General features: G+C 50.0%; 6 protein-coding genes across 6 annotated transcripts; 3 read left to right on the top strand and 3 right to left on the bottom strand.

Annotated features, from left to right (window-relative positions):
* Nucleotides 1-243: 243 nt before the first annotated feature.
* On the bottom strand, nucleotides 244-4,337 carry MRS44_018061 (uncharacterized protein; the record flags this gene model as incomplete). Its single annotated transcript, XM_065616264.1, has 3 exons — nucleotides 244-977; nucleotides 1,788-3,406; nucleotides 3,475-4,337. 3 exons carry the CDS (start codon nucleotides 4,335-4,337, stop codon nucleotides 244-246), a joined length of 3,216 nt encoding a protein of 1,071 aa, XP_065472336.1.
* Nucleotides 4,338-7,629: 3,292 nt separating this feature from the next.
* MRS44_018062 (uncharacterized protein) lies at nucleotides 7,630-9,372 on the bottom strand (the record flags this gene model as incomplete). The annotated part of the gene is made up of 3 exons (XM_065616265.1): nucleotides 7,630-8,406; nucleotides 8,456-8,796; nucleotides 8,850-9,372. 3 exons carry the CDS (start codon nucleotides 9,370-9,372, stop codon nucleotides 7,630-7,632), a joined length of 1,641 nt encoding a protein of 546 aa, XP_065472337.1.
* Nucleotides 9,373-10,584: 1,212 nt separating this feature from the next.
* Nucleotides 10,585-12,628, top strand: MRS44_018063 (uncharacterized protein; the record flags this gene model as incomplete). The annotated part of the gene is made up of 3 exons (XM_065616266.1): nucleotides 10,585-11,151; nucleotides 11,199-11,843; nucleotides 11,891-12,628. 3 exons carry the CDS (start codon nucleotides 10,585-10,587, stop codon nucleotides 12,626-12,628), a joined length of 1,950 nt encoding a protein of 649 aa, XP_065472338.1.
* A 3,323-nt stretch (nucleotides 12,629-15,951) lies between these two features.
* Nucleotides 15,952-17,745, bottom strand: MRS44_018064 (uncharacterized protein; the record flags this gene model as incomplete). The annotated part of the gene is made up of 3 exons (XM_065616267.1): nucleotides 15,952-16,683; nucleotides 16,733-17,540; nucleotides 17,585-17,745. 3 exons carry the CDS (start codon nucleotides 17,743-17,745, stop codon nucleotides 15,952-15,954), a joined length of 1,701 nt encoding a protein of 566 aa, XP_065472339.1.
* Nucleotides 17,746-19,396: 1,651 nt separating this feature from the next.
* MRS44_018065 (uncharacterized protein) lies at nucleotides 19,397-20,558 on the top strand (the record flags this gene model as incomplete). The annotated part of the gene is made up of 3 exons (XM_065616268.1): nucleotides 19,397-19,873; nucleotides 19,923-20,501; nucleotides 20,550-20,558. The coding sequence occupies 3 exons, from the start codon at nucleotides 19,397-19,399 to the stop codon at nucleotides 20,556-20,558; spliced, it is 1,065 nt and encodes a 354-aa protein (XP_065472340.1).
* A 546-nt stretch (nucleotides 20,559-21,104) lies between these two features.
* MRS44_018066 (uncharacterized protein) lies at nucleotides 21,105-23,909 on the top strand (the record flags this gene model as incomplete). The annotated part of the gene is made up of 5 exons (XM_065616269.1): nucleotides 21,105-21,233; nucleotides 21,289-21,367; nucleotides 21,420-23,432; nucleotides 23,491-23,670; nucleotides 23,731-23,909. 5 exons carry the CDS (start codon nucleotides 21,105-21,107, stop codon nucleotides 23,907-23,909), a joined length of 2,580 nt encoding a protein of 859 aa, XP_065472341.1.
* Between the last annotated feature and the right edge of the window lie 14 nt (nucleotides 23,910-23,923).

A 23,923-nucleotide genomic window follows, 5' to 3' on the forward strand; every position in this document is an offset into this window, starting at 1 on the left:
TTGTTGACGGCCGCTTCCTCCAATGCTCGCATTTCTCATCGCCCTTAAACACGGCTGAGAGGAAGAACACGACCACATTATCCTTCCCCGCTATTTGGTTCGCCTATAGCAGGAAAATACAAGTTAGCAAGGGAATCATAGCCAACATTGTCAAGGCTGTCTACCTGATCTGGGGTAAGGATTACTTTGATCTTGTTGAATTTGAAACCGGATTTCCCTGACTTATCGTTCCTTTTAGCATCATCAAGCTCTTCGAATATAGCAGCGTGGCCGTGCTAACGAAGAGAGAGAAAGAGGTCCAGAGACGAGGTTATCCACAAAGACGTGATGTGTCGAATTCGGCAGTAGATTCATGAGAGCAACAACGATGGTCTGAGTCGAATTCAACGCGGTGAGCTTATCCCGGCTGTCTGTGACGACATGGATAACTTCCTCGACCGCATCAGCCTCCCTAGCTTCCCTCTGTTGGCGGTCTTTCCCTCTCCCTCTCCCTCTCCCTCGGCCGTGGCGGTGGCCTCTGTCTCTTTGAGATACCGAATTCTTCCTCTTTGAACGTTCAACGCCAACGGGACCGTGTTCTGCACCGGGCTGGTGCCAAATCCACCTCAGACAGATGCCAAGATGGGCCACAACCCGCACGTTGAACCCTGTGTCAATAAGTTTGTTGGGTACGTATGTGACTTGCGAGTTCCGTCCTGTATAGCGAATCATGCCCTGATTTATAGCGACGTGGGAGCCCGGCTCGCATAGCTGCGTTGTAGCAAGTTGGATAAGCTCAGACCCAGCGTTGTGCGCATTGGAAGACGTCAGGAAAGCCCTCATAATCCTCGAATTTAGTGTGATCAAGTGGGCGAAGGTGACGATGGAGGAGGTAAGCCGGTCAGAGGTCATGAACCTGATGATTGAGTGTTCAGGGCGTTGGTTCCTAAACTTAGGGGTCTTCCAATGGCCTTCAATCGCGATTTCCTTGTTGATTCCTAAATAAATTAGGATTGCAAGCCATATACATACCTTTGCTGCTGTGGCCGGCTGCCAAGCTTGTAGCCGCGACCCTCTTCTAACTCATGGTTCCGGCTATCAATAACGCCCCTTTCCAGCAAACTATTAACCCTGCTGTTAGTATGATTTGCTCAGCTTTCCGCTAGGGATAGAGGCATAAAGAGGTATAGCGGCTCTTGGGGCAGCTGGTTGACCTCAAGTTCGCGCCATTCCACATTGAAAGGTTTAAAATTGAAGCCTCGGGTTTCAGAAGGCGGAAAAACAGGCCGCCGGGTGCTATCGCAGTCATGTTCGCGGCGCCTATTATCTTTGTTAATAAAGCTACGGTTATCATAGGCATTGCAGGGATTGATTGAGAGCTCATGGATGATTGTTAAATGATTTGTAGGAGGATTTGGTAGTAATGTTTAATAATGCAAAGCGAGGTTCCCCTCATGTACTAATCATGTGACAGAGTTGGTATGGGGCCAGGTACATTTGGGAGCCTTTGCATATTCGAAGGGATAGTTATTTAGACACCAAAGCATTCCACCTCCGCACAACCTCTTTCCTCTCCTCTACAGGAGCCTCCCGCCAGTCATTAATACCCTGTCTCAGCCGAATCAATAGAACCTCTGCTTTCAGCTTCGTAAGGTGATGCTTTGCTAGTTCTTTCTCGATGCCCTTGAGTGTGTAACCCGGCAGCCCAAAGATTGCTTTGCTGCGTCAGCGGCTCGTCTGTTCTAGTGCCGGCTTGCGAGATCGCAATGATCATTACCGAAGATAGGGAAATAATTGAAAGTACTCACCTGAGCCCAAATTGCTGATAAACCCCAGACCACCGCGCAACATACCCTTACCTAGGCCCTTTGCGCCTCGTTGCTTGGTATCGTCATAAGGTTTTGTAACGAGCCCACTGAAGGCGTCCCAAATCCCCAACATAAACTCCTTCCCAGCTGTCTTGAGCCCACTTCCGAGCCCCGTGATCTCATCGCGCCGTCGCACCTCCACGCCAGCAAACCCATGTGAAGGGGCGTTATGAAACCCGTTGGCGACGTTATAGAAGAGTGCCACAGGAGCTTTGGCGCCAGCCTTGGCCAGGTCGCACGCATATCTTCCGGTGGCACGAGTGACGTAGTAAGCACGGCCGTTTTTGCCTTCTTCGTGAGCTCGCCACGAGGCCTTGTGCCTATTGCGGATAGAGGGTGCTATTTTGGAGGTCGCTATGGCCGGGTCAGCGTTGCGAAGCGACTTAGTAGCCATCTTCATCGCGATGTTCTCCATGTCCGTCAGTGTTAGGGCAGCCGGTCCGATGACGGGTCTTAAGATGCCGTCATGAGCTCGATGCTCTTCTATGGGAGTGAAGTGCTTGTCTCTTTTTGAACTCAGGCGTCTCTTTGATGGCCTTAGTGGAGCTGGATTTTTCAACCGTTGGGAGTAGTCAGATGTTGCGGTACCCACGGCCGCGACAAAGCCCGAGGCTGCAGCTATGACACCGATGATGGGGTCCTCGGCGCCTTCATCGACATACCAGTGCTTATGACGAAGCAACTTGAGGTCTGGTGGTTGAATCAACCCTTTGTCAACAAGACAGGAGGTTGCGAAGCCGCTGAGATGGGCTCCCGTTTTCCTGTGAAGCCAGATTGCCAGTCTCTCAGGGCAGATATCGCAGCGTAGCTTGTTTACTTCTAAGCGATTGGTGATATCCTTAGCCGCTTGGCTCGCTCCATCCTCTTCTGCAATATGCTCTGCCATCCCTTGTGCCACCTCTTGTACTTCCGGTTGCAGAGCAAAGGTGATACTCTCTGCTAGAATCCCCGCTGTCAACTCTTTGAACGGTACGGATGTCGGACCGGCGCCAGCCCTTGCCACCATTTGGCCCCAGAAAGGTTGGTCGCCGAAGAAAGGAACAATCACCGTCGGTCGACCAGCGGCGATGCCAGCTGCGGTCGTACCTGCACCGCCATGGTGCACAACCGCGGAAACGCGCTGAAAAAGCCAGTCATGTGGGCAATTTCCGATCAGATACACACTGTCAGGGACGTCATCTCCCCCGCCGACACCACCCCAGCCTTTTGACACGATGGCGCGAACACCGGCAATCTTGATGGCCTGGAAAATGAGTTGAGTGAGAGCTTGTGGATTGTCCACAACAATAGAGCCGAATCCAACATAGATTGGCATTGGCCCTTTCTCGAGAAATTCGACCAAGTCCGGAGGAGGCGTGTACGAATTTGCGAGCCGTAGAAAGGAAAACCCTGTGATGTTGAGATGAGAAGGCCAGTCGGATGGCTTGGGTATCAGAGACTCGGACCAGAGGTAATTGTATGGGACTCGCAGCCTGGAGAGCAGTTGATACCCCCACATTGGGCTGACCGGGTCGAGGTGTAGTGTTTGGGTGCGGAACTTGTTGATCAAGTCTCCCAGACTAATGTGGAAAGTTAGTAAATGCATTTTGTTCGCTTCATTTCTCTGGTGGTCTCGCACTATACTTACCCTTGCCACGTCAACAACTCCATCATCATGAAAGAGAGGTAATTAGCAACCCGTGCATCAGCATCTCCATATCTCATCGCCGCTAAGGGATGAGGAAATGCTTTTGTTGGTGACCATGGCATGGTGAAGACCAGGTGTAGCGGGATGCTCAGTTTCTCGGCGCAGTGAACGTGAGCCATCGATGGTGGGTTGGCAATGATGACGTCCGCAATGAAGAGGTCCCCCGCACATTGCACGTTGGCAGCCGTCACTCGCTCTCCCATCCCATCACCGGCCTCGATGCAGCTCCGCCAGGCGCCATTGATAATCTCAGTCATCTCCCTTCTCCTCTTGCCCACGTCGCCTCCTTTGACACTTTCTCGGCTGGGCAGTAAGCCAGGGTTCTTGACCATGTAGGCCATGAGAGCTTCTGGATCCCCGCCAATGCTGAAGAATTCGACGCCTTGGGCCTCGACAAAATCCTTAAAGACGGGGTGCGTGCAGATTCTGACGCGATGGCCACACGGTGGCTTCATGAGTAATTGGGCGATGGGAATGAACGGCTGGACATCGCCTCTGGAGCCAACGATATGGATGGCGATGTTGAGGCGCGGGCTGGTAGTTGGTTTCTCGACGTCCGGCAGAAACGCGATGCTGTTCGTCCTTCGCGGCTTCGGAGGCTCCAAATGTTCGACGCCTGGCAGCTCGCCGGCAAAGGATCCCTGGAATCGGTCGCACCATGTCGCCAGCGCTTGCGGGTTGTCGTGGAACTGGACCCGTACGCGTCCATCGCCGATGACGTCGCTCGATGGCCCGTTGCCGATATTCGCGTCGTCAATCGCGACATGACCGGGCCCGTGGGATTTGATGCGATTGAGCGCCATGGTGAAGCGTCCCCAATTGAGAAGACTCGGTCAACATTGACTCTCAGCTGGCGCACCTCTGCTCCTGGTCGACCGTGGAAGTGATGGTTATCGGATTGCGTTGGGCTTCGGAGTCAGCATCGTCGTTAGCGCGAGTCCAGAGATTTGGACGCGCGCAGCAGAGCCTTCCTGAATTAATTATGCGGAGCCGCTCTTGTCCATAGCCCCATTTCACATGAAGTCATTATGAGACATTAGTGGTGATAGCTTCAGTGCTGATTCGTCCACGCTCAGAGATACGATAACTAAAGTTGACTAGCTCAATCTAGCCTTTCTCCTCAAAAGAGGGGGACCAGGGGGTTCAACAGAAGGTGTGGAAAGAAGCAATTAGGGTCAATTGAGCTACTGAGAAAGGCTTCTGACGAGGGGATCCTGCCGGGGTGTATATACTGCAACTTCCCCCTAGATACATAAGAATTTTGGTATAATTAACAAGGAGGCGTGGAATGCCTCAAGGCATTTAATCTCACCCTAGTGGTTAGATAAAGTTACAGACGAGTGTCCGGTATGTCACGTCCGGTGTCTCTACTACGGGTTCACGCTAGGTATTATTCTCCGGCGATTCTGCCAGAATCGGCCATACGAATGCATGTATATATTTATGACGCCCGGGCTAAGCCTAAACGGCACTCTTGCTAAATTACACAATCTCTTCATGTCAATTTGCCATGGTCTCCTAAAACCCGTCCGAAGATCTGCTTTCCACGTTCCTATTGCCAATTTGGACGTTTTCAGCGGCATCTCATGGGGTTAGTAGCAAGTGAACTTGAAGCCTAATTCCTCTAAGTGTTCAGTTTCTTATTTTCGGCGGCTGAAGCAGTGCGTGCTTTCGATTATATGAGGACTTGATAGTTAGCATTGGTAGTTTGGTGGGTGAGTTGAACTTAGATCATCTCTGATTAAGGCGACCCGAGCGATTGCAAATCTGATTATCGCTCGTATAGCATTCATGTTAGGTGTCTACTTCTGTCTATCTAATACTGCCTTCCCTCCCAGAAAGAAGGAGATATTACCGCGCTTTGGGTCTATATATTGAAGCATCTTTTTGCGGTGTGTCGTCTAATTCACGCAGCGGAAGAGAAAATGCTCTACCGTTTCTTTTGCCCGTCCGCACGGGCACTTATCTATTGGCGCAGCTCGAACCTGATACAAATAACCATTAAGCCGGGCTATTCCGGTCCTAAGCTGTGTTAGCACGCTGGCCTCTTTCTACGATAGCTGGTCGTATCCCCTCGACTGTGTTAAGGCTCCAATCGGGTCACTACAGGGATGTCTGACCAATAAAACTGCACTTTATTGGTGACCTCACGCAGTCAAGAGGGACAGAGTGTGTGTAGTTTGGCCGCAACGGGTCACCTGTCACTGCGGTCTTATGCGTAAGCGTGTTAGACCGCAGCGTCAGAGAGGGCCCGTCCGCGCTCCCTCGTAGGGAGGCAAGTGTCTGTATATTGTAGTAGTGCTATATACAGAGGGAAGGTGGGGGGGTGAAAGTCGAGTCTTGACTGCGTGAGAGATGACGAGACACCTGCCGAGGCGAGCAATTGACTCCCCGTGAGGCAGTTGCCGGAGGGAAGAAAACCCCTCAGTGAACCTTCCGAGCCGGGAAGTCTATTGTGCAGTGTGGTCATCACGTGAGGCAACCCCAATAAAACTACTCCCAATATGAATGGTACATTATTTCCCACCTAAATTAACCTGTGATAGAAGTCCCAACAATATTTCGAGTTACAAATCGCGACATCACACTGCTTACATCCCCACCTTGATTGATGCCTCCTTTTATTGCTGCTGACCAGCCCCAAAGGCTTCCTTGAGCTCCTTGACCTAGGCCTCCCAAGCTGACAACCCTGACAAGCAACGCATTATCTTTTTTTCCCTCTTCGGACAAATTTATGCTGTGCCACAGGCGTAAATTCGTCCCCGGTCCGAAACTTCCGTCTGGACTGACTGTTGTTTGTATTGTGCAGCTGTGCTGGGTGAAGATGTTTTTTTTTTTTGGAACTTGATTATATTATTATTATTAATATAAGAGTTCTTCTCAAGTTTATATCTCTGAATGATTCCATCTAGGACTTTGAACTCTAAATCTAGGACTTTCAGACTGCTAGTCTGAATCCTGGATGGAAGGGGGATCCTCGGATTTCCAACACTGACTTTCATTGTGGAACGCCTTGAATAGGTCGTTATGAATGCGCCGGCGCCAGACTTTCTGATTTGTATATCGCTTCCAATGCGGCTGGCCGTGGAGTTGCAAAAGGAAGCTATTCACAAGGACCACATCTAACAGGAAGGTCCAAGTGAGAGCCTGCCAAGCGCCTCGGCGAATAGCATGATCGTAGCCCTGATATGCCCTCATCTGGTCTCCTCGATCGACATGATTCATCTCATCGTTATAAGTAGCAGCCACTGTAGGGATTGGTATCAGCTTGACTGCCTTATTACTAAAAAAATCGCTGTGTCGGCCGTGCCGTACCCTTCTTCGTTGATGGCCTCTTCCTCCAGCGCTCACATCTCTCATCGCCCTTAAACACAATTGATAGGAATAACACGAGGGCATTATCTTTCCATGCGATTTGGTTTACCTGCAGTAAGAAAAGATAAGTTAGTAAGGAACTCATAGATAATAGGGTAAAGGCTTTCTACCTGGTTATCTGGGGTAGGGATGACTTTGATCTCGTTGAATTTGAACCCTGTTTTCCTTGATTTATCGTTCTTTTTGGCATCAACGAGCTCCTTGAAGATGCCGCAGTTAGGGCGGGCTGTGCCTGTAGCACCGTGGCCGTGCTGACAAAGAGAGAGGAAGAGGTCTGGCGACGAGAAGAGGTTATCCACAAAGACGTGATATGTCGACTTTGGTAGTAGGTTTATAAGGGCAATAACAACGCTCTGAGTCGAGTTCAACGCGATGACTTTATCCTCATCGTCTATGAGGACATGGATAACTTATTCAACCTTATCAGCCTCGCTAGCTTCTCTCTCTCGGCTGCCTCTTCCACTTCCTCTGCCGCGGCCGCCTCTCCTTCTTTATCATGCTGGTTTCTCCTTGTTCAGACGTTCAACGCCAACAGGACCGTGCTTTGCACCAGGCTAGTACCAAATACCATGCCCCACCCCCTTTCGGTAACCCCCCCCTTTCGGTAACCAAAAAAATCACCTTCCCACCCAAAATCTATTTTTTATACCGGCTAGATTTCCATCAAATTTTGAGTCTATAAACATAAAATATATATCATTCTGTAGAGAATTGAAGTATTTATTCTTGTCGAGGCTTTTTTATAAGCCGCCCAGACCTGGTGGTTATTTGAGGGGGTTCAGGTGCGGCCGTGACCTCAATCTCCGAAGCTGTCTCCATGTCTGAGACCACCTCCTCCTCCGATTCAGAATCCACCAAAATAGACGCTCCTTGATCTCCAACTTCGGGAATAGATTTATCTTGTATAAGAGCCTCGCTGAGTGTCATAAACCGTCTGTTCGGATTAGGAATAGCTCGTCTTTTCTTCCCTCTCTTCAAACGAGCCACTTCTTCCTCCAGACTAGTAATTCTGCTGGCATGTGCTGCAATGGCCTGTTCTTGGGCTTCAAAGCCTCTGGCTATCACAGCATATCGTTTTCGACTTCTAGGAGACTTGTTCCTGCCAAGATCACGAATTTGGCGGCTGGTCTTTGGTGTATCATCCGAGCCCAAATAGGGGACGCGGTCGGGAGTCGTCTCTATCCTGTCTGCTTGAATCTCTGGATGCCGCAATGCCTTGGCTCGTGAAATTGGCCAATTTCCAGTGACTCTCCAACCGGACAATATATTCTTTGACGTCATCGCGACCTCACGTGCTTTGGCATAAGCCCGTATAAAGTTGACCTTGTCAACAGGTGCAGAATCAGTCAGAGAAGCTAGTTTTTCAAGCTCTTTCCGATATGCCGCCTTCGAAGCATTAAAAACACCGTTATCCAACGGCTGGAGGCCATGAGAACAATGGGCAGGGAGGTAACAACAGTAGACGTTGTTCAAAAAGCACGTTACAATCCATTCGTCCTGTTTCAAATCAACATTGATTCTTTGGCATATAGATAAAAAAACGCACCGTTGCATGACTTCCATGTCCATCCAGAATAATAAGCCTGGCATCAGATTCGTCGGCAGGCTGGGTCTGAGGCAAGTAGACTCTCTCAAGCCACTCGACAGCAATGTGGTTGTCTGTCCATCCATTAGGCGAAGTAATATAATTCCAATCAGCTATTTTCCGGAATTCTTCCAAAAACCACTGTTTTTGAAGTTCCTTGCCCTTAAATATGATGCCAGGCGTCAAAGCACGGCCGTCCGCAGTGATAGCCTCAATAAATGAAGTCCAGTTACGGGACTGGGGACCCTTGAGTAGGGCCTTTCGTTTTGGATCTGAACTCCCAACCACCAGGCTATCCAGACCTAGCAAACAAGCCTGATTAGTTAGATTCATGAATGAAAAGTTAGACACTCACCAAAACCAGTCATAATACCGCCCTCATCAACGTTCACTGTGTTTTCCGGCTTAATCCACCCATACTCCTCTTCCCTGATATCAAAGTACCAGTGCACCGCTTTGGGAGTGAATGAATTGAATCTGTTGGCCTCCTGGCGTCTCCCAGGTTTGGTCTTGAGCTTCGGATGGCGTTTGATGAATTTGGCTACCCAGTTGCGTCCCAATTCCTGCTTCTTGTTTTGTTGTTTCAAGAGAGCCACGACGCAAGCACGGATCTGACCGTGGGAGGGAGCATAACCCAGGGACTCTTGGCGGAGGATCCAGGAAGCTAAATTAGCCTCCTGATTCCTGGATAAGTGTCGGTTAGGTTGAACCTGATCATCCAAGGCTGTCTGGCCATGGAATCTGTCGGAAATGGACTGCTGAGGTATGCCGTGTTTCTGGGCGGCATGGTTTTGCGATAAGCCGTTTTCTGTGATATCAAGTATGGCATCAGCCATTTCATCCTCCGTATAAACACTCCGATGCCATTGTGAAGCCATTTTGGGTGAATTGTGGAGTACTGGCAAGAGGAGAAATCATCAGGAAGCAGGAGGAGATTAGGGCGCTGAATTGCAAATTTTGAAGTGCAGGGTGACCACGGACCACCGGCCCCACGTGACGAGCTGACCTTTAAAAGTGAACCCTAGCCACTTTTTTATACGTTGAAGGCGACGACTTGTGAATAGGTTCAAGAATGACTGAAATATATGTAAGTGAACTTGGTGAGTTTTGTATGGGAAGGCGATTTTTTTGGTTACCGAAGGGGGGTTACCGAAAGGGGGGTGGGGCATGGTACACCCCATACTTGGGCATTGTAGAGGGAGCTCTACCCACTCTACCCGGTAGGGTAGAGGAGGTATCTCCTCTACTCTACCCAGGTAGAGTAGAGTAGAAGTGGGTAGAGCTACCCACTCTACCCACTCCTGATTGGTCAATTAGATCTTATCATTTGATAAGATTGTAAGATTGTGGATGCTGAAGTCCTTGAGGAGTCGTCTAGTTTTATCCCCTTCCCTGCCTCTTGTCACGAGGGTCATACGATTGATCGAACCGGCTGCCCGGAGGTCCGGACTTCCAGTCAGAGGTTGGTATCAACTGTGTCTCCCAAAAAGCAAGTTCTGTAACACAGAGGCCCTGGAGGTCATTGAACTCATATATAAAAGACCGACCCTGTTACAGTCCTTAGATAGAAATCAAGAGCTTCCTATGACTTCCTTTGCACCCTGCTAGTGAATGTGACACCTCTTACTACTGGCATCCACACGAAGATATTGTTTTATACCAATCTTTATTATATACATCTCTAACCATGTCTTTCTCACAGGATTCATTATCCTTTACCGTCCCTACAACGCCCTCCACGCCGAACCTCCCCTTGCCGGCGCCCAGTGTTGCTTCCAGTGCTCCTCCGAGTATTGCCTCGATTCCCACCCAGAAACTTTCAATCTAGACCTTCTTTCGATATGCCAGAGGTTCGGAGCCCGAATTCAGGCCAAAAGAGAGATCTAATCGAAGGGGGAAGTCCTCAAATAAACGCCTACATTACTGCATCGCCTGTTGGGATAATAAGAAGAAGAGTTGGAGTACAATATACACATCAGGAGCCCGGGATCATCTTCGTCTCAATCACCCATCTCTGTGGAAGAGATGGCTGGATATGGGAAGACCGGCAAACCTCTTCCAAGCCTAAATTAGTGCCTGGCCAGCAGGTCATGAATTCTTTTTTGTTTCAAAAGGATGAGGCTTCGAGAGAACTGGTCCTCCGAGAGGCTTATGATCGGCCGCGACATCTCCAGGCGTTGCTAGCACTCTGTGCCAGAAGGAGGCTTCCTCTCAATGCTATTGAGTGGCCAGAACTCCATGATCTCCTCCTCTCTGCTAATCCAGAGATCTCGGATCTTGCACAGTTTAGCAGAAGAACATTCACTCGTGCCCTGGTTCTCAACTACGAGAGATATCGTCAAATACTCCAGAACAACATCCAGGAAGCTATTGGGGATATCCATATATCAACAGATATGTGGACATCTCCAGCTCGAAAGGCATACCTCTGCATCTGTGTTAGGTGGATCTCCCAGGATTACCAGTTCAAACACGGGATGCTAGCACTCCCACAGGTGCTCTTTAGCCACTCTGGAGAGATCCAGGCAGCTATCATCCTCCGCACCCTTAAATCATTCGGGATAACAACTAAACTCGGCTATCACACTGGAGATAACGCCACTTCAAATGATACTCTACTCATAGAGCTCTCTCGGTCTCTAAAACTTGAATTTGGGGTTTGTATACACTAGCTTTTAGATGGGCATTCACTTATATCGAACAGATTGATTATGATCCAACTACGCACCGCATCCGCTGCCTTGATCATATTCTTAACCTTGCCCTTCAAGCCTTTCTCCTTGCCACCTCAAAAGAAGCACTCAAAGCTGCTCTTGCGGCTATTGAAGAGACGGAAGACACCGACCCTTACGAGCTATTCTCCGCCTATCTTGATGTACCGGTTGTTGAGGATAATCCGGCCTCAATAAGAGCTCATGAACAAGCCCAGAGAAGAGGGGGTAAAGTTAAAGCGAAGCATAAAGGTTTCGAAGGCTGGGGTGCTACTACTGCGCTCCAGAAGCTTCATAACCTAGCTGTATGGCTTCGAAACAGCTCTATCCATCATGACCGATGGATAGAGGCTGTCGGCATTACATTAGGGATTGATAACGACACTCGATGGTCCTCATGGTATCATCTCATCAAGCGTACGACACGCAAGGAGCGAGAGATTAAGGACTTCATTGATAAACACCCTGAATGCGATAACTTTCGACTCAATGGTGTTGAGTGGGATACACTTAAGCGTACGGAGAGGTTTCTCTCCGTATTTGCTAGTGGTACGCTATGGGTTGAAGGCAGTGAGGCTTCATTATCCCAGAGCCTTACCCTGATGGATGCTATCCTCACCTTCTTTGAGGATCAGAAGGTTTATCCTATTTCATCAAAACAATGCTTAAAGCTGATGTTTTATAGGCGCTATATAAATCAGGCCCAGAGAAGGACCTCCGCATGGTTCATTCTATTGAGATGGGCTGGTTTATCCTTGATAAATACTATGCCCTCGTTGAGTCAACGCCAGTATACGCCGCCGCGATGCTTCTCGATCCCTCGAAGCGGAAGCATTATCTTTTTCAGAACTGGCCTGAAGAGTGGCATCAGAAGACTATTGATGCTGCTTATTCGATCTGGCAGAAGGAATACGCGCATCTCCCTCATGAATCACTCCCTGCTACTGCTGCTGATATCGATACGTCTCATCCATCCTCGAAGAAGAGGGTAGAGAATGAATTAGACCGGCTGAAACGTCGTCTAAGAGTTCAACCTACTTCGCAAGAGGATGAAGATACGTTTATGGCGTTTATTGAAGATAAAACTATCGATCTTGATGCTCTAAAGATAACTCCTCTTCAGTGGTGGTTAGTTCCAGAGCAGCGCCGGCGCTATCCTCGTCTCCACCGTATGGCCATCAATATCCTCTCAATCGCACCCTCATCCGCTGAACCAGAACAACAATTCTCGGGCGCACGCCGTACACAGAGCTGGGATAGGCTTAGGTTATCGCCAGAGAACCTGCAGAGGTTAGAGTGCATGGGCAACTGGTTTGCGAGGAAGCTCATCTCTTCGGAGGAGCTGCTAGCGATGATGGTAGAGGTTGTGGAGATGGATGATGAGATGAATATTGATTTCGAGGAGGAGGATTGGGATGTATAATATAAAGTGGCATATTTCGAAGAATTGAACATATATACAGCATCTACCTTCCCTACCTACCTTATGGTCTACCCACCAATCTACCCACTACCGGCACTCTACCCACTACTCTACCCACCACTCTACCCACTCTACCCGGGTAGGGTAGAGGAGACCACTCCTCTACCTGGGTAGGGTAGAGAAGTGGGTAGAGCTCCCTCTACTCTACAATGCCCAAGTATGGGTACACCTCAGAAAGATACCAAGTTAGGCCACAACCCACACCTTGAACCCTATGTCAGTAGGCTTGCCTGGTATATATATAACCTCTGAGTCAGAGTTCCGCATCGATCGATCGATGGCGATGGGACCCCATATCGCCATCGCCATCGACATGTGGGTCCGCGTCGATGGCGATGGCGATCGATTAGGACCCTATATCGCCATCGGAGTGATCGATATCGAAGTTATCGCCAACCCCCTGTTGTCCCACTTATTACCAAGTCGGGAAGGCATGATGCTTTTCGAAAGTTGCATCTCGTCTCAATTAAGTGCCATTCTATGGTGCTGTCGCTGTTAGGGACGCTCTCTATTCCATCTCCGGCCCGCTGTAGCACGCCTTGGAACATATCTAAGGGGATAGTGGGTTTGTAGAAGCCCTCCTGGCACCAAGAACGAAGGCATTGGGTCGTGCGTGATAATGATATGCCGCAGTTGGTTTCTGACTGGCGTCCTGCGCTGCTAAAGCTTCAGCTTGTCTTTGCAACTACAACCGACCTTTGACCAATTAAACAAATCTGGCTCCTTGTTTGAGTCCAGACTAAAAGTCTAACAGTAAACTGGAAAGCATGGACAGGGCGACATCTTGCCACGTACAAAATCCCATCAAAACTAATGAACCGAAGACTCAAGAGCCTTCGGACTTGGCCTGTTTGCCAGCCACTCATTTCTGCCTCTTGTTGAGGCAGAGATATTGAATTCTAGCCCCTACTACTTATCCCCTGAGGTCACCCCTGAATATCGACATAAGGACGATCGATGGGGACCCTGCATCACCATCGCCATCGACCCCTATCGCCATAGCGATGGCGATCGATATCGATTTTCCATCGATCGCTGCGGAACCCTGCTCTGAGTTCCTCCCTATATAGCGGATCATACCCTCATCTACAGCGAGATAAGAGCCTGGCTCACAGAGCTGCGTTATAGCTTGCTATATATGCTCAGACCACGGCTATGCGCATTAGAAGACTACAGGGAAGCTCTCGCTATCTTCAAACTTAGTATGGTCAAAGGGGCGAAGGTAGCGGTAAAAGAGTTGAAATCGGTCAAACGTCATAAACTTAATAATTTAGTGCTCAGGGCGCTACTCTTCTAGCTTAGGAGTCTTCCAATGGTCTTCGATCGCAATTTCCTTATGAATTCCTATATAAATTAGGATCCCAAGCTAGATATATACTTCTACGGCGCAGGTAGGCTTCCAGCCTTACGGCCGTGACAAGTCTTTCAATTCATGGTCCCGGCTATCAATAATGCCCCTTTCTAGCAAGCTATTAACCCAGCTGTTAGTATATTAAACCCAGCTATTGACTAGGAAAAAAGGCACAAAGTATTGGAACAGGTATAGCGGCTCTTAGGGCAGCTAGTTAACCTTAAGATCGCGCCTTTCTATATTAAAAAGTGGTAAATTAAAGCCCCGGGTTTCAGAAGACAGAAAAACAGGCCGCCTAGTACTATCGCACTCATGCTCGCGGCGGCTGTTATCTTCGTTGATGAAGGTGCGGTCGTGTGACGGTCAAGGTTCCCAACGTAGTAAACCGTAACCTAATTGGTTTATGTTGGCAGTTGTAACGGGGCGTAGTACTGAGCGTAGGGTGGCGAATCACGTCTGATAATGTCAAGTATTCTTGAGTAATCAAGTTGTATTGAAAGCTAGAGAGCTATCTAGATAGGGAAGTGAGAATGAGCGAAGCTATATATACTATTCTGATTTGCTTGGTCGATCATGGTCGAACGGGCTCTCGTTCGACCTGTTCGACCATTCAAGGTTAAGGTTTCACTTTTGATCGAACGTGGTCGAACTCGTTCCCGTTCGACCCGTTCGACCACACACCACTTCCACCGGGGTCTGTTTGTTCCATTCCGAGCTCCGACGTTTTCCGTTCGTATCCTGGTTGATCTTCCTACTCGTAACAGGTCGTCATAGGCATAGCTGCCTCTGCAGGGATCGATTGAGAGCTCAACGGTTACAGAATAATTTATATAACTAATGACTTTGGTGAGAATAATTAATGATGCGTCTTAGGTTCCCTGTCAGACAACTAGCTCCACAGGGATCATTGATGGCACCAGTCAATTGATGAGAATTATCTGAAGAACAAAAGAAATTGAACAGCCATGTGTTCAGGCAGAGCTATTTAAGCTCATATCGTTAGGATTGGAATCCTTGATGCGACAAGTTGGATGTGAAACCGGATACACGACCCCAAAGTACGGGCCGCGTTTCATATCCAGTCGCACGAACCTAGTGGTGATATGCGACATTGCGCGATAAGGACCAACTATGGGAGGGAATCCTGTCAGACAATTGGCTCTACAGGGATCAGAGATGGCACCAGTTAATTGATGAGAAATATCTTGGGAATAAAAGAAATTGAATAACTAGCCATGTGTGCAGGTATGACTATTTAAGCTCATGTCGTTAGGATTAGAGCCCTTGATGCGACAAGCTGGATGTGAAACCGGATACATGACCCCAACGTATTATACGTATGGGCCGCGTTTCACATCTGGTCGCACGGCGCTTGCGGTTTTGCCCCACTTACTTGGATCTTACTTGCTTACTTGCTTCTTGGAGGCTTTACTTACTTACTTGGCTGCCGGGCTTACTTACTTACTTATTACTTACTTACTTGGTTACTTACTTGCAATTACTTTACTTATGTCGAACGCTGGTTCGATGTGATCAATGCACCATGTCGACCTGCTCCGCCGCGTACATGACGTGCTGCCACTGATCCAGGCTCGCCGCCTCCCCGCACCCCAGCTGGGGGTACTCGAGGGCGTACCAGTCCCGGCCGCTGGTGGGACACGCGAGCGGGCCATCCGGGAAGACGAACGGGGCTCCCGGGACTCAAGTACGAATTGGGAGTGAATGCTAACATGACATCAAAGGCTGTTTAATAATAGAGTAGGTATGAAGCCAAGGCCAATAACTTTACGAGTTTTTGAAAGCCGTCCCTTATCCCATACTTGCTCGTATTCAAGAGTATGCTGCACAATTGTGTCCTAAACGAAAACAAGGCTACCCGTCAACTACACCATGTTACGCCTGAGTCTTCTTTTCAACTTGCATCAATGTCCGTACCAGCCGACCCGAACGCGCCGTTGCGTTCTCTCCTTTCAGCCTCCATACTCGCCGCCATGCTCCCCTTTCGCCGTAGGCCGGGGGCCTTGAACTTCCTCACAACCTGGTACGACCTGTCCAGCTCGTTCTCGACGGCGCACCTGATCCTTAGGGCTGCCACGGCAGGCCACACGCTTCTCTCACCCCTCAAGATCCAGTAGTCGAGCGTCTCCCGCGTGGGCGTTTCCAGCAATCGCACAAAGTCTCCCACCGTCACCTCTGGCACGAGCATCATCGAAGCGGCCGGGACCTGTTCGTCAACCAGGAAGCGGCGGATGCCTGCAGGTAGTAGGCTCAGCGTGTCCAGCTGGCGCAGACGGTGTCTTATTTCCAGTCCAAGCATACGAACCAGAAAGGCAGACACCTGGGTCGTCTTGCTCCTGGCTTCGACTAGGGACGGCCCATGCATGTCGGACTGGATGAAAGGGATGAGGTATGGTCGAGCTTGACTGACAATGAAATGGTTGACGTTGAACAGCTCGGCGATGCGGCGCAGAGGGGAGTCGCGGTCAGAATGGGACGTGTGCGTCCAATGTCGAAAGTCGATTGTGCTAGCCGGCGCCCAAGGAACAATGTTCCCCTGAGCATCCTTGCAGAGCATCGTTGTCTTGCCGCGACCATACAGTGATGGCAAGGACGCATTCGACGCCACGGCAGCTGTCCAAATCAACTGTCACAAGTTAGCAATGACATATGCAGAAGCCCAGCGATTAACCTACCACATTGGGTACAGTAAGGTAGTTGAGGAGCGTCGGGACGCCTCCCTGGCCCTCTGTCGCTACCGTAATGTTCAAAACTCTCTTGCTGCGGTTGTATGCTTCCTCAAACGTTAGATCACCCACGTTGGCCCGGACACACTCCTCCAGGACAATAACCTCAAGGAAGTATCCCCCTCTCGAGAAGCGACGGATGCTCCGTAGCAGGGTTTCCCATCGTGAATGAAATGTCGAAACGTCGCCATTCTCGTTCCCGCTCTTGGGCGCAAACGCCGACAGGTCGATGCCATCGCCACTCAGGACAGCAGGTAGCTCATCCTCTGTGTGGGCCGCGACGAGGGCCGCGATCAGGGCGCCTGTAGCAGTGCCAGTGATGATGCGTGGGAGCAAGCCGCGCAAGAACAAGGCCTTTACGACGCCCAAGTGACACATGCCAAATATGGCACCACCCTGTAGCACCAGCGTGCTCCTCCCAAAGGCCTGCCTCGTGTCATGGATGCAGTCCAGCTTCATTTGCGTCGTCAGAGACGGCCCAGTTCCATGGATAGCCGATGGACTGGTCGGGAGGGCGCGAATGTCCTCGACTGCCTCGGCGATCTGTGTAATGTATTCCTCGATAAGATATTTCGTGCCGGCAAACGATCGGTTATAGAGCTTGGGCGAGGTGATGTTCCCTAGGTTTCTGACAAGACCGGATCGTAAGAGGTTAACGAGCTGTTGGAAGTTGCCATCTTCGCGGGCGCTCGCGAGGGAGTCGAGTCGTTCTGCGATGAGTCGCCAGTCGTAGTACTTGGACGCCGGGTTACTCCTCCTGCGCGTCAGCGTGTTAGCACGAGTCGCACAAGCGTCACTGACGTCACTGAAGATGGGTACCATAGATCAAGGCCGAGGAGGTTATCGAGGTGTATTGCGGCTTCTTCCCAGTCCTCGAAAGCCTCGGCAGTCCGCAAGATGTCTAGCCACAGCTCGACAGGGCTCTTGCGCGCGTACCAACTGCGCAGCTTCTGCAGCAACATGGTCAGAAACGAGATGCCAGTAAAGCCAAGCCAAGGGAAGGGGTGTTACCCTCTGCCAGAAGCTGGCAACGTCGACGACGACACCCCAGACGGCGACAACTACCCCCATTATCGTTGCCGAGGGACGATCACAAGCACCATCGAAGAGGGCCGAAGGGGTCGGGTTCGAGCGCGGCAGGATCACGCGCATCTAACTAGGTCATGGTCGTCGGGGAAAATAACAACCAATGCCACATGCCAGGCCGACGTCGACTGCTTTTGGCGTCTAGCCTCGATCAAGAGGCGATTGTGCGGCCTCGAGACCGTTCTTATAGGATAACTTATGGATGTGTTGAACTGTTGTTGTTGGGTTCGTGGAGCTCCCCGCCCTTCAACAAAGTGCGAAGCTGCGCTAAATCCAGGCATGTGATTGCCAATGAGATCACCAGGCTCCAGACAATCTCCGGCATTTGCTTACAGTACCTACTGTCAATGTCGCATATCAGCCTGTCGCACACACGGCATAGCCCACCGGATTATTTCCGGAATTCCACTCGGAATTTCCGTTCCACACGGGTTTCCGTCTTCTATATAAGACAGCAACGTCTTTCTCTTTTGTATACAGTTAAGAGCACGGACATCTGCCTCTTCCCATAAAAAGTATCTTTCTGGAAAAGCTAGGGAGGACTTTGAGATACTGGAAAATACTTGGCAAGTCAGCATGGGGTCAAAGAGTGGACTCAAGATGTGTATGGATCCCGCAAAGAGTCATTACTGGCTGGGCTCTAAAAGTCTTTTCAAGTATTGGTAAGTACCGCTCTTACCCCACTCACTGACCCCACGTAAAGCTAGTGCGAGTCATCATCCCCATGACCTTGCTTCAGCCGCTAGGGTACGTACACCTCCTAGCCTGGGGTTCAAGACTTACTGTATACTGTGTTTAAAAAGGCCGAAAAAACACTGTGTGGGCTTCGTTTCGAAAACTTCAATTGTCGTGAAAGAGGAGGGTGTCCGTACTCTCAACTGTAGTACAATTGCTCCTTAGATAATTCTCATCAATTGACTGGTGCCATCAATGATCCCTGTGGAGCCAATTGTCTGACAAACGGGAATTGCTGGTACTTCTACCATAATAGAAATTAGGTAGGCAATAAAGTACCTCTTATTTGAGGCATTTTAATTGGACCGACCCCGCTGTCAGTACGGGAATTGAGGCTTGTGGGCACTGAGGAGATTGGTCAACGCAACGGTCGAGACAATTTCGTTGTGGGGACAAGATCAAACTTCGCAGGAGATTCTGCAGCCAGAAGTCCTTCGTGATCACGCGACGAGTGATTGATCGTGATGTGTCTAGGGGAAGCTTCTACCCGTTAGTATCTACATAGGCGATCCAACCTCGCAAGCTAGGTTGACTCGCCTGGCATGGCGACATGGACGTCCATCCTTTTACGGTAGGGTACTTTTGCATCGACCGCAAATGCATGATTGGTGTGCATTTCGAAGGGCACCGCGCTGCGACACTGTGCGCCAGGACTTGAAGTGGGGTAGCAGCATTTTGAATTTTTCTAAAATCACGTGCCAAAAGTCTGACAACACCCCCCGGCCCGACCCCTCTTCACGATGCGACTTCGCGACACCGGCTTCAATTTCAACACGAGAATAACCACCCAAAATGGCACCTGAGACACGCAATTTTGGCACTGAAATAAGCGGAAATCGCCAAAGAAATCATGAATTTACTCCCGAGCAAAGATCTGCGATGGTAGCTGAGATATATGCCGGTAAATCGTATCGGGATGTCGCAGATGACTACGGCACGGATCCGGGCACCGTCTATCGCACAAAGCGGCGCTGGGAACAACACCATTACAACCACTCGAGACCTCGTGGAGGGCGGCCAAAGAAACTCACGGCTATACAGATTGTGAGGATGAATTCTTTTATTAACCGGCATCGGCACCTGACGTGGAACGACCTGATTCTAGAGCTCGATTTGAATATAAGCAAGAGGACCCTCCAGCGACGGCTTCAGAGCTATTGGCGCCGCAAATGGCGGTCCAAAAGACGTATCGCACTATCAGAGGACGATGCAAAAGAGCGGCTTGAATTTGCTGAGTATTGGATCCCTCGGATTGACGAGCTTTTGCTAGTAAATTAGCCCTGAAAGACAGAGGGTTCTACCGCTGACTTTCCCGCAGGCCTGCTTCACAGATGAGTGCATAGTTCAAAACGCTCCGAATAACCCAGACGGCTGGGTCTTTCGCCGGCCTGATGAAAAGCTTCGTAAGGACTTAGTCAATGTTCAACAACACGGAAAAGCTCGTCAGTCTATTATGGTGTGGGCTGGCATAGCTGGAAAGAAGAAGACTATTCTTATCGTCATGACGAGGGATCCTGAGGCCAAGAGGAACGGTTACACAAGCTGGAGCTATATCAAGGCACTATCAGAAGGTCTTCTTCCTTTCATCGACGAATTTGAGCTTTTCCAGCAAGACAATGCCCGGATTCACACTTCAGAGAAGTCCAAAGACTGGCTGCTTCTCCATGGGATCAGGCCCATAAATTGGCCGACTAACTCGCCTGATCTCAACCCCATAGAGCACCTTTGGAAAGCTTTGAAGTCCAAATTACGAAGATTACATCCTGAATTTACTAGACTAGGCAAAAGTCAGGCTGATACAGCAAAAATGGTGTCGTGGATCAAGGAAGCGTGGGATGCATTGGATCCAGGCCTCGTCGAGAAGCTAACGCAGTCAATGGAGCGCCGGCTTCAAGCCGTACGTCGGGCAGGGGGTTGGTATACAAATATTAATCTACGGATCAAGGGCTTTTAATTGATATACTTTTCGGCTTCATTGGACTTCTTATTGTTGCGTAATTAAAGGATGAAGATGATGTGTGAAGACGGGGGGGTGGTGATGTGGGTCTGGTGTTGTCAGACTTTTGGCGTAACATTTTACGTTCATGTACTTACTGGTACACTGAGTTTCCCTCACCATGTGTCCACGCACATTGACACCTGCTAGCAATAGCGCGTGACAAAGAGAAGACAAAGATTGACGTCAAGGGGCGTTTGACACTGTCAGTGCTACGCCTTTTAGCCTCTAGCGAGAGAGGGTGATAGGGGGACACAAAGTTGCCGAAAGGCGCATTTGGTGACGAAGTGGGGTGGGAACACTGCAGTGGCGAAAGGCAGTCAAACCCCGCACTGCAGGTATAGGTGCAGACAAAGCCCGGCCAAAACCGACATCTGGTTGAAAGGGTTTTGATTATGATTTGATTGATCGATCAACCAAGACGTAAACAGGCTTCCCTTTACTCGTTAACGAGCTACACCACAACCTCGAGTCGGGGTCTTCGTGCCCCGAGGCTGCATCACCATGGCTCCACGGCAGGATACCCCATTCCGCTCGGCGGACATGAGCATGGTGCAACTGTATGTCTCCAACGAAATCGATCGGGAGGTTGTCACTGCCCTAGGCGAGCTGGGATTGTGCCAGTTCCGTGACGTAAGCCTCCATGCCCACGCCAAGTCCTCGATGCAGGATACTCATGTCATTTCAGCTCAATGAGCATGTCAGCTCCTTTCAGCGAACTTTCACCCAGGAGATCCGACGCCTTCACAATGTCGAACGACAGCTGCGTACGTCATTGCAACCCTTGGAAAGCATTCGGCCTAATGAGACGGGACGCAGGTTACTTCTTTTCGCAGATGAGAAAGGCCGGAATCACACTTCGAAAACTTGATCTTGATGCTGAGAGGCTTGCATCGCCCTCTCCCTCGGAAATTGATCAACTCGCCGGGCGAAGCCAGAAGCTTGAGCAGCGCATCTCCGCACTAAACGACAGCTACGAGACCCTCAAGAAGCGTGAGCGCGACCTCACTGAATGGCGCTGGGTGCTGTGGGAGGCTGGTGGCTTCTTTGATCGCGCCCCCGGCAACGTGGAGGAGATTCGAGCCTCTACACACAACGATGACGCGCCGTTGCTCTCCGACCTCGAGCAGCATAGCGCTGCGCCTGACGTCGAGAGGTCATATTCCGGCATGAAAATCGACTTCGTCGCTGGCGTCATCTCCAGGGATCGGGTTGCTACCTTTGAGCGGATCCTCTGGCGAACTCTTCGTGGCAACCTGTACATGAAACAGTCGGAGATTCCGGAGCCGCTGACTGACCCCACGAACAACGAGGCTGTCAAGAGGAATGTCTTTCTCATCTTCGCTCATGGCAAAGAGATTGCCGCAAAGATCCGGAAGATCGCTGAATATATGGGAGCTGAAGTATACAATGTCGACGAGAACAGCGACCTCCGACGTGATCAGATTCACACGGTGAACAATCGTCTCGAGGACGTTCAGAGCGTCCTTCGCAACACCCAAGCTACTCTTGAGGCAGAGCTCAACCAAATTGCGCAGTCTCTGTCTGCCTGGATGGTGCTCATTGCAAAGGAGAAGTCTGTATACACCACCCTCAATCTGTTCTCTTACGATCCTGCCCTCCGGACCCTCATCGCTGAGTGTTGGTGTCCCACCAATGATTTGCCTCTCATTAGGACTACTCTCCAGGACGTTACCAACCGAGCTGGCCTCTCCGTTACGTCCATCATCAATGAGATTCGAACCAACAAGAAGCCACCTACTTATCTAAGAACCAACAAATTTACCGAAGGCTTCCAGACCATTGTCAATGCGTATGGTACAGCCACCTACCAGGAGGTTAACCCGGCAATTCCGGTCATTGTTACCTTCCCTTTCCTCTTTGCTGTAATGTTTGGCGACTTTGGACACGCTGTTATCATGCTCTCTGCTGCGTTGGCCATGATCTATTGGGAGAAGCCTCTGAAGAAGGTTTCATTCGAACTGTTTGCCATGATCTTCTACGGCCGATACATTGCCCTGACCATGGCCGTCTTCTCTTTATTCACTGGCCTCATCTACAATGACGCCTTTTCCAAGTCTATGACCCTATTTGACAGTGCTTGGACGTTCAAGAAGCCCGAGGGCTGGCAAGAAGAAATGCCTGTTTCTGCTACGTTAGACAACGGCTACCGCTATCCATTCGGTCTAGATTGGGCATGGCATGGAACAGAGAACGATCTTCTATTCAGCAACAGCTACAAGATGAAGATGAGCATCATCCTCGGCTGGGCTCACATGACGTACTCGCTTTGCTTCTCGTACATCAACGCGAGACATCTCAAGAAGCCTATTGATATCTGGGGTAACTTCCTTCCTGAAATGATTTTTTTCCAGGCTATCTTCGGTTACCTCGTCTTTTGCATCATCTACAAGTGGTCCGTGGACTGGCTTGACACTGGGGCGCAGCCTCCTAGCCTTCTGAACATGTTGATTTACATGTTCCTGCAGCCTGGAACCCTTGACGAGCGCTTGTACGCTGGCCAAGAATATGTTCAGGTCATTCTGCTCTTAATAGCTTTTGTCCAGGTCCCGATCCTGCTCTTCCTCAAGCCCTTCTTTCTCCGTTGGGATCACAACCGTACCCGTGCTGCCGGGTACCGCGGCATCGGCGAAACCTCCCGTGTTAGCGCCCTGGATGGCGACGATGAGAGCGAGGCCTTGATCAATGGACACGGCGACAACTTTGACGATGATGGCGAGGGTGTTGCAATGATTACCCAGAACATTGGCGAAGATCACGAGGAGTTTGAGTTTAGCGAGGTAATAATTCACCAAGTCATCCACACTATTGGTAAGCTGCTGCTTTATCTGCAATCGAGGGGACATTGAATTCTAACCTGTGCTTATAGAGTTTTGCTTGAACTGCGTTTCCCACACTGCTTCGTACCTGCGTCTCTGGGCTTTGTCGCTAGCCCATCAGCAACTGAGCGTGGTGCTTTGGAACATGACTCTAGGCCCTGCTCTGAAGACGGGAGGCGTTATCGGCGTCATTATGATTGTCGTCTGTTTCTATATCTGGTTCTCCCTCAGTAAGCTAAGCTCTGCCTTCAATTCCACTGCGACAAGATGGACACTGACAAGTTTTGTAGCGATTGCCATTTTGGTGTGCATGGAGGGTACTAGTGCCATGTTGCATTCGCTCAGATTGGCGTGGGTTGAGTCCTTCTCTAAGTTCGCAGAGTTTGGAGGTTGGCCGTTTGCACCATTCTCGTTCAACAGTATGTTAGAGGAGTCGGAGGAATTGAAGGACTACTTGGAGATGATGTAACATATTCGCGAGGG

Source organism: Fusarium solani (assembly GCF_023522795.1).
Source record: "Fusarium solani strain SB1 chromosome Unknown bctg00000015, whole genome shotgun sequence".
Classification (NCBI taxonomy): Eukaryota; Fungi; Ascomycota; class Sordariomycetes; order Hypocreales; family Nectriaceae; genus Fusarium; species Fusarium solani.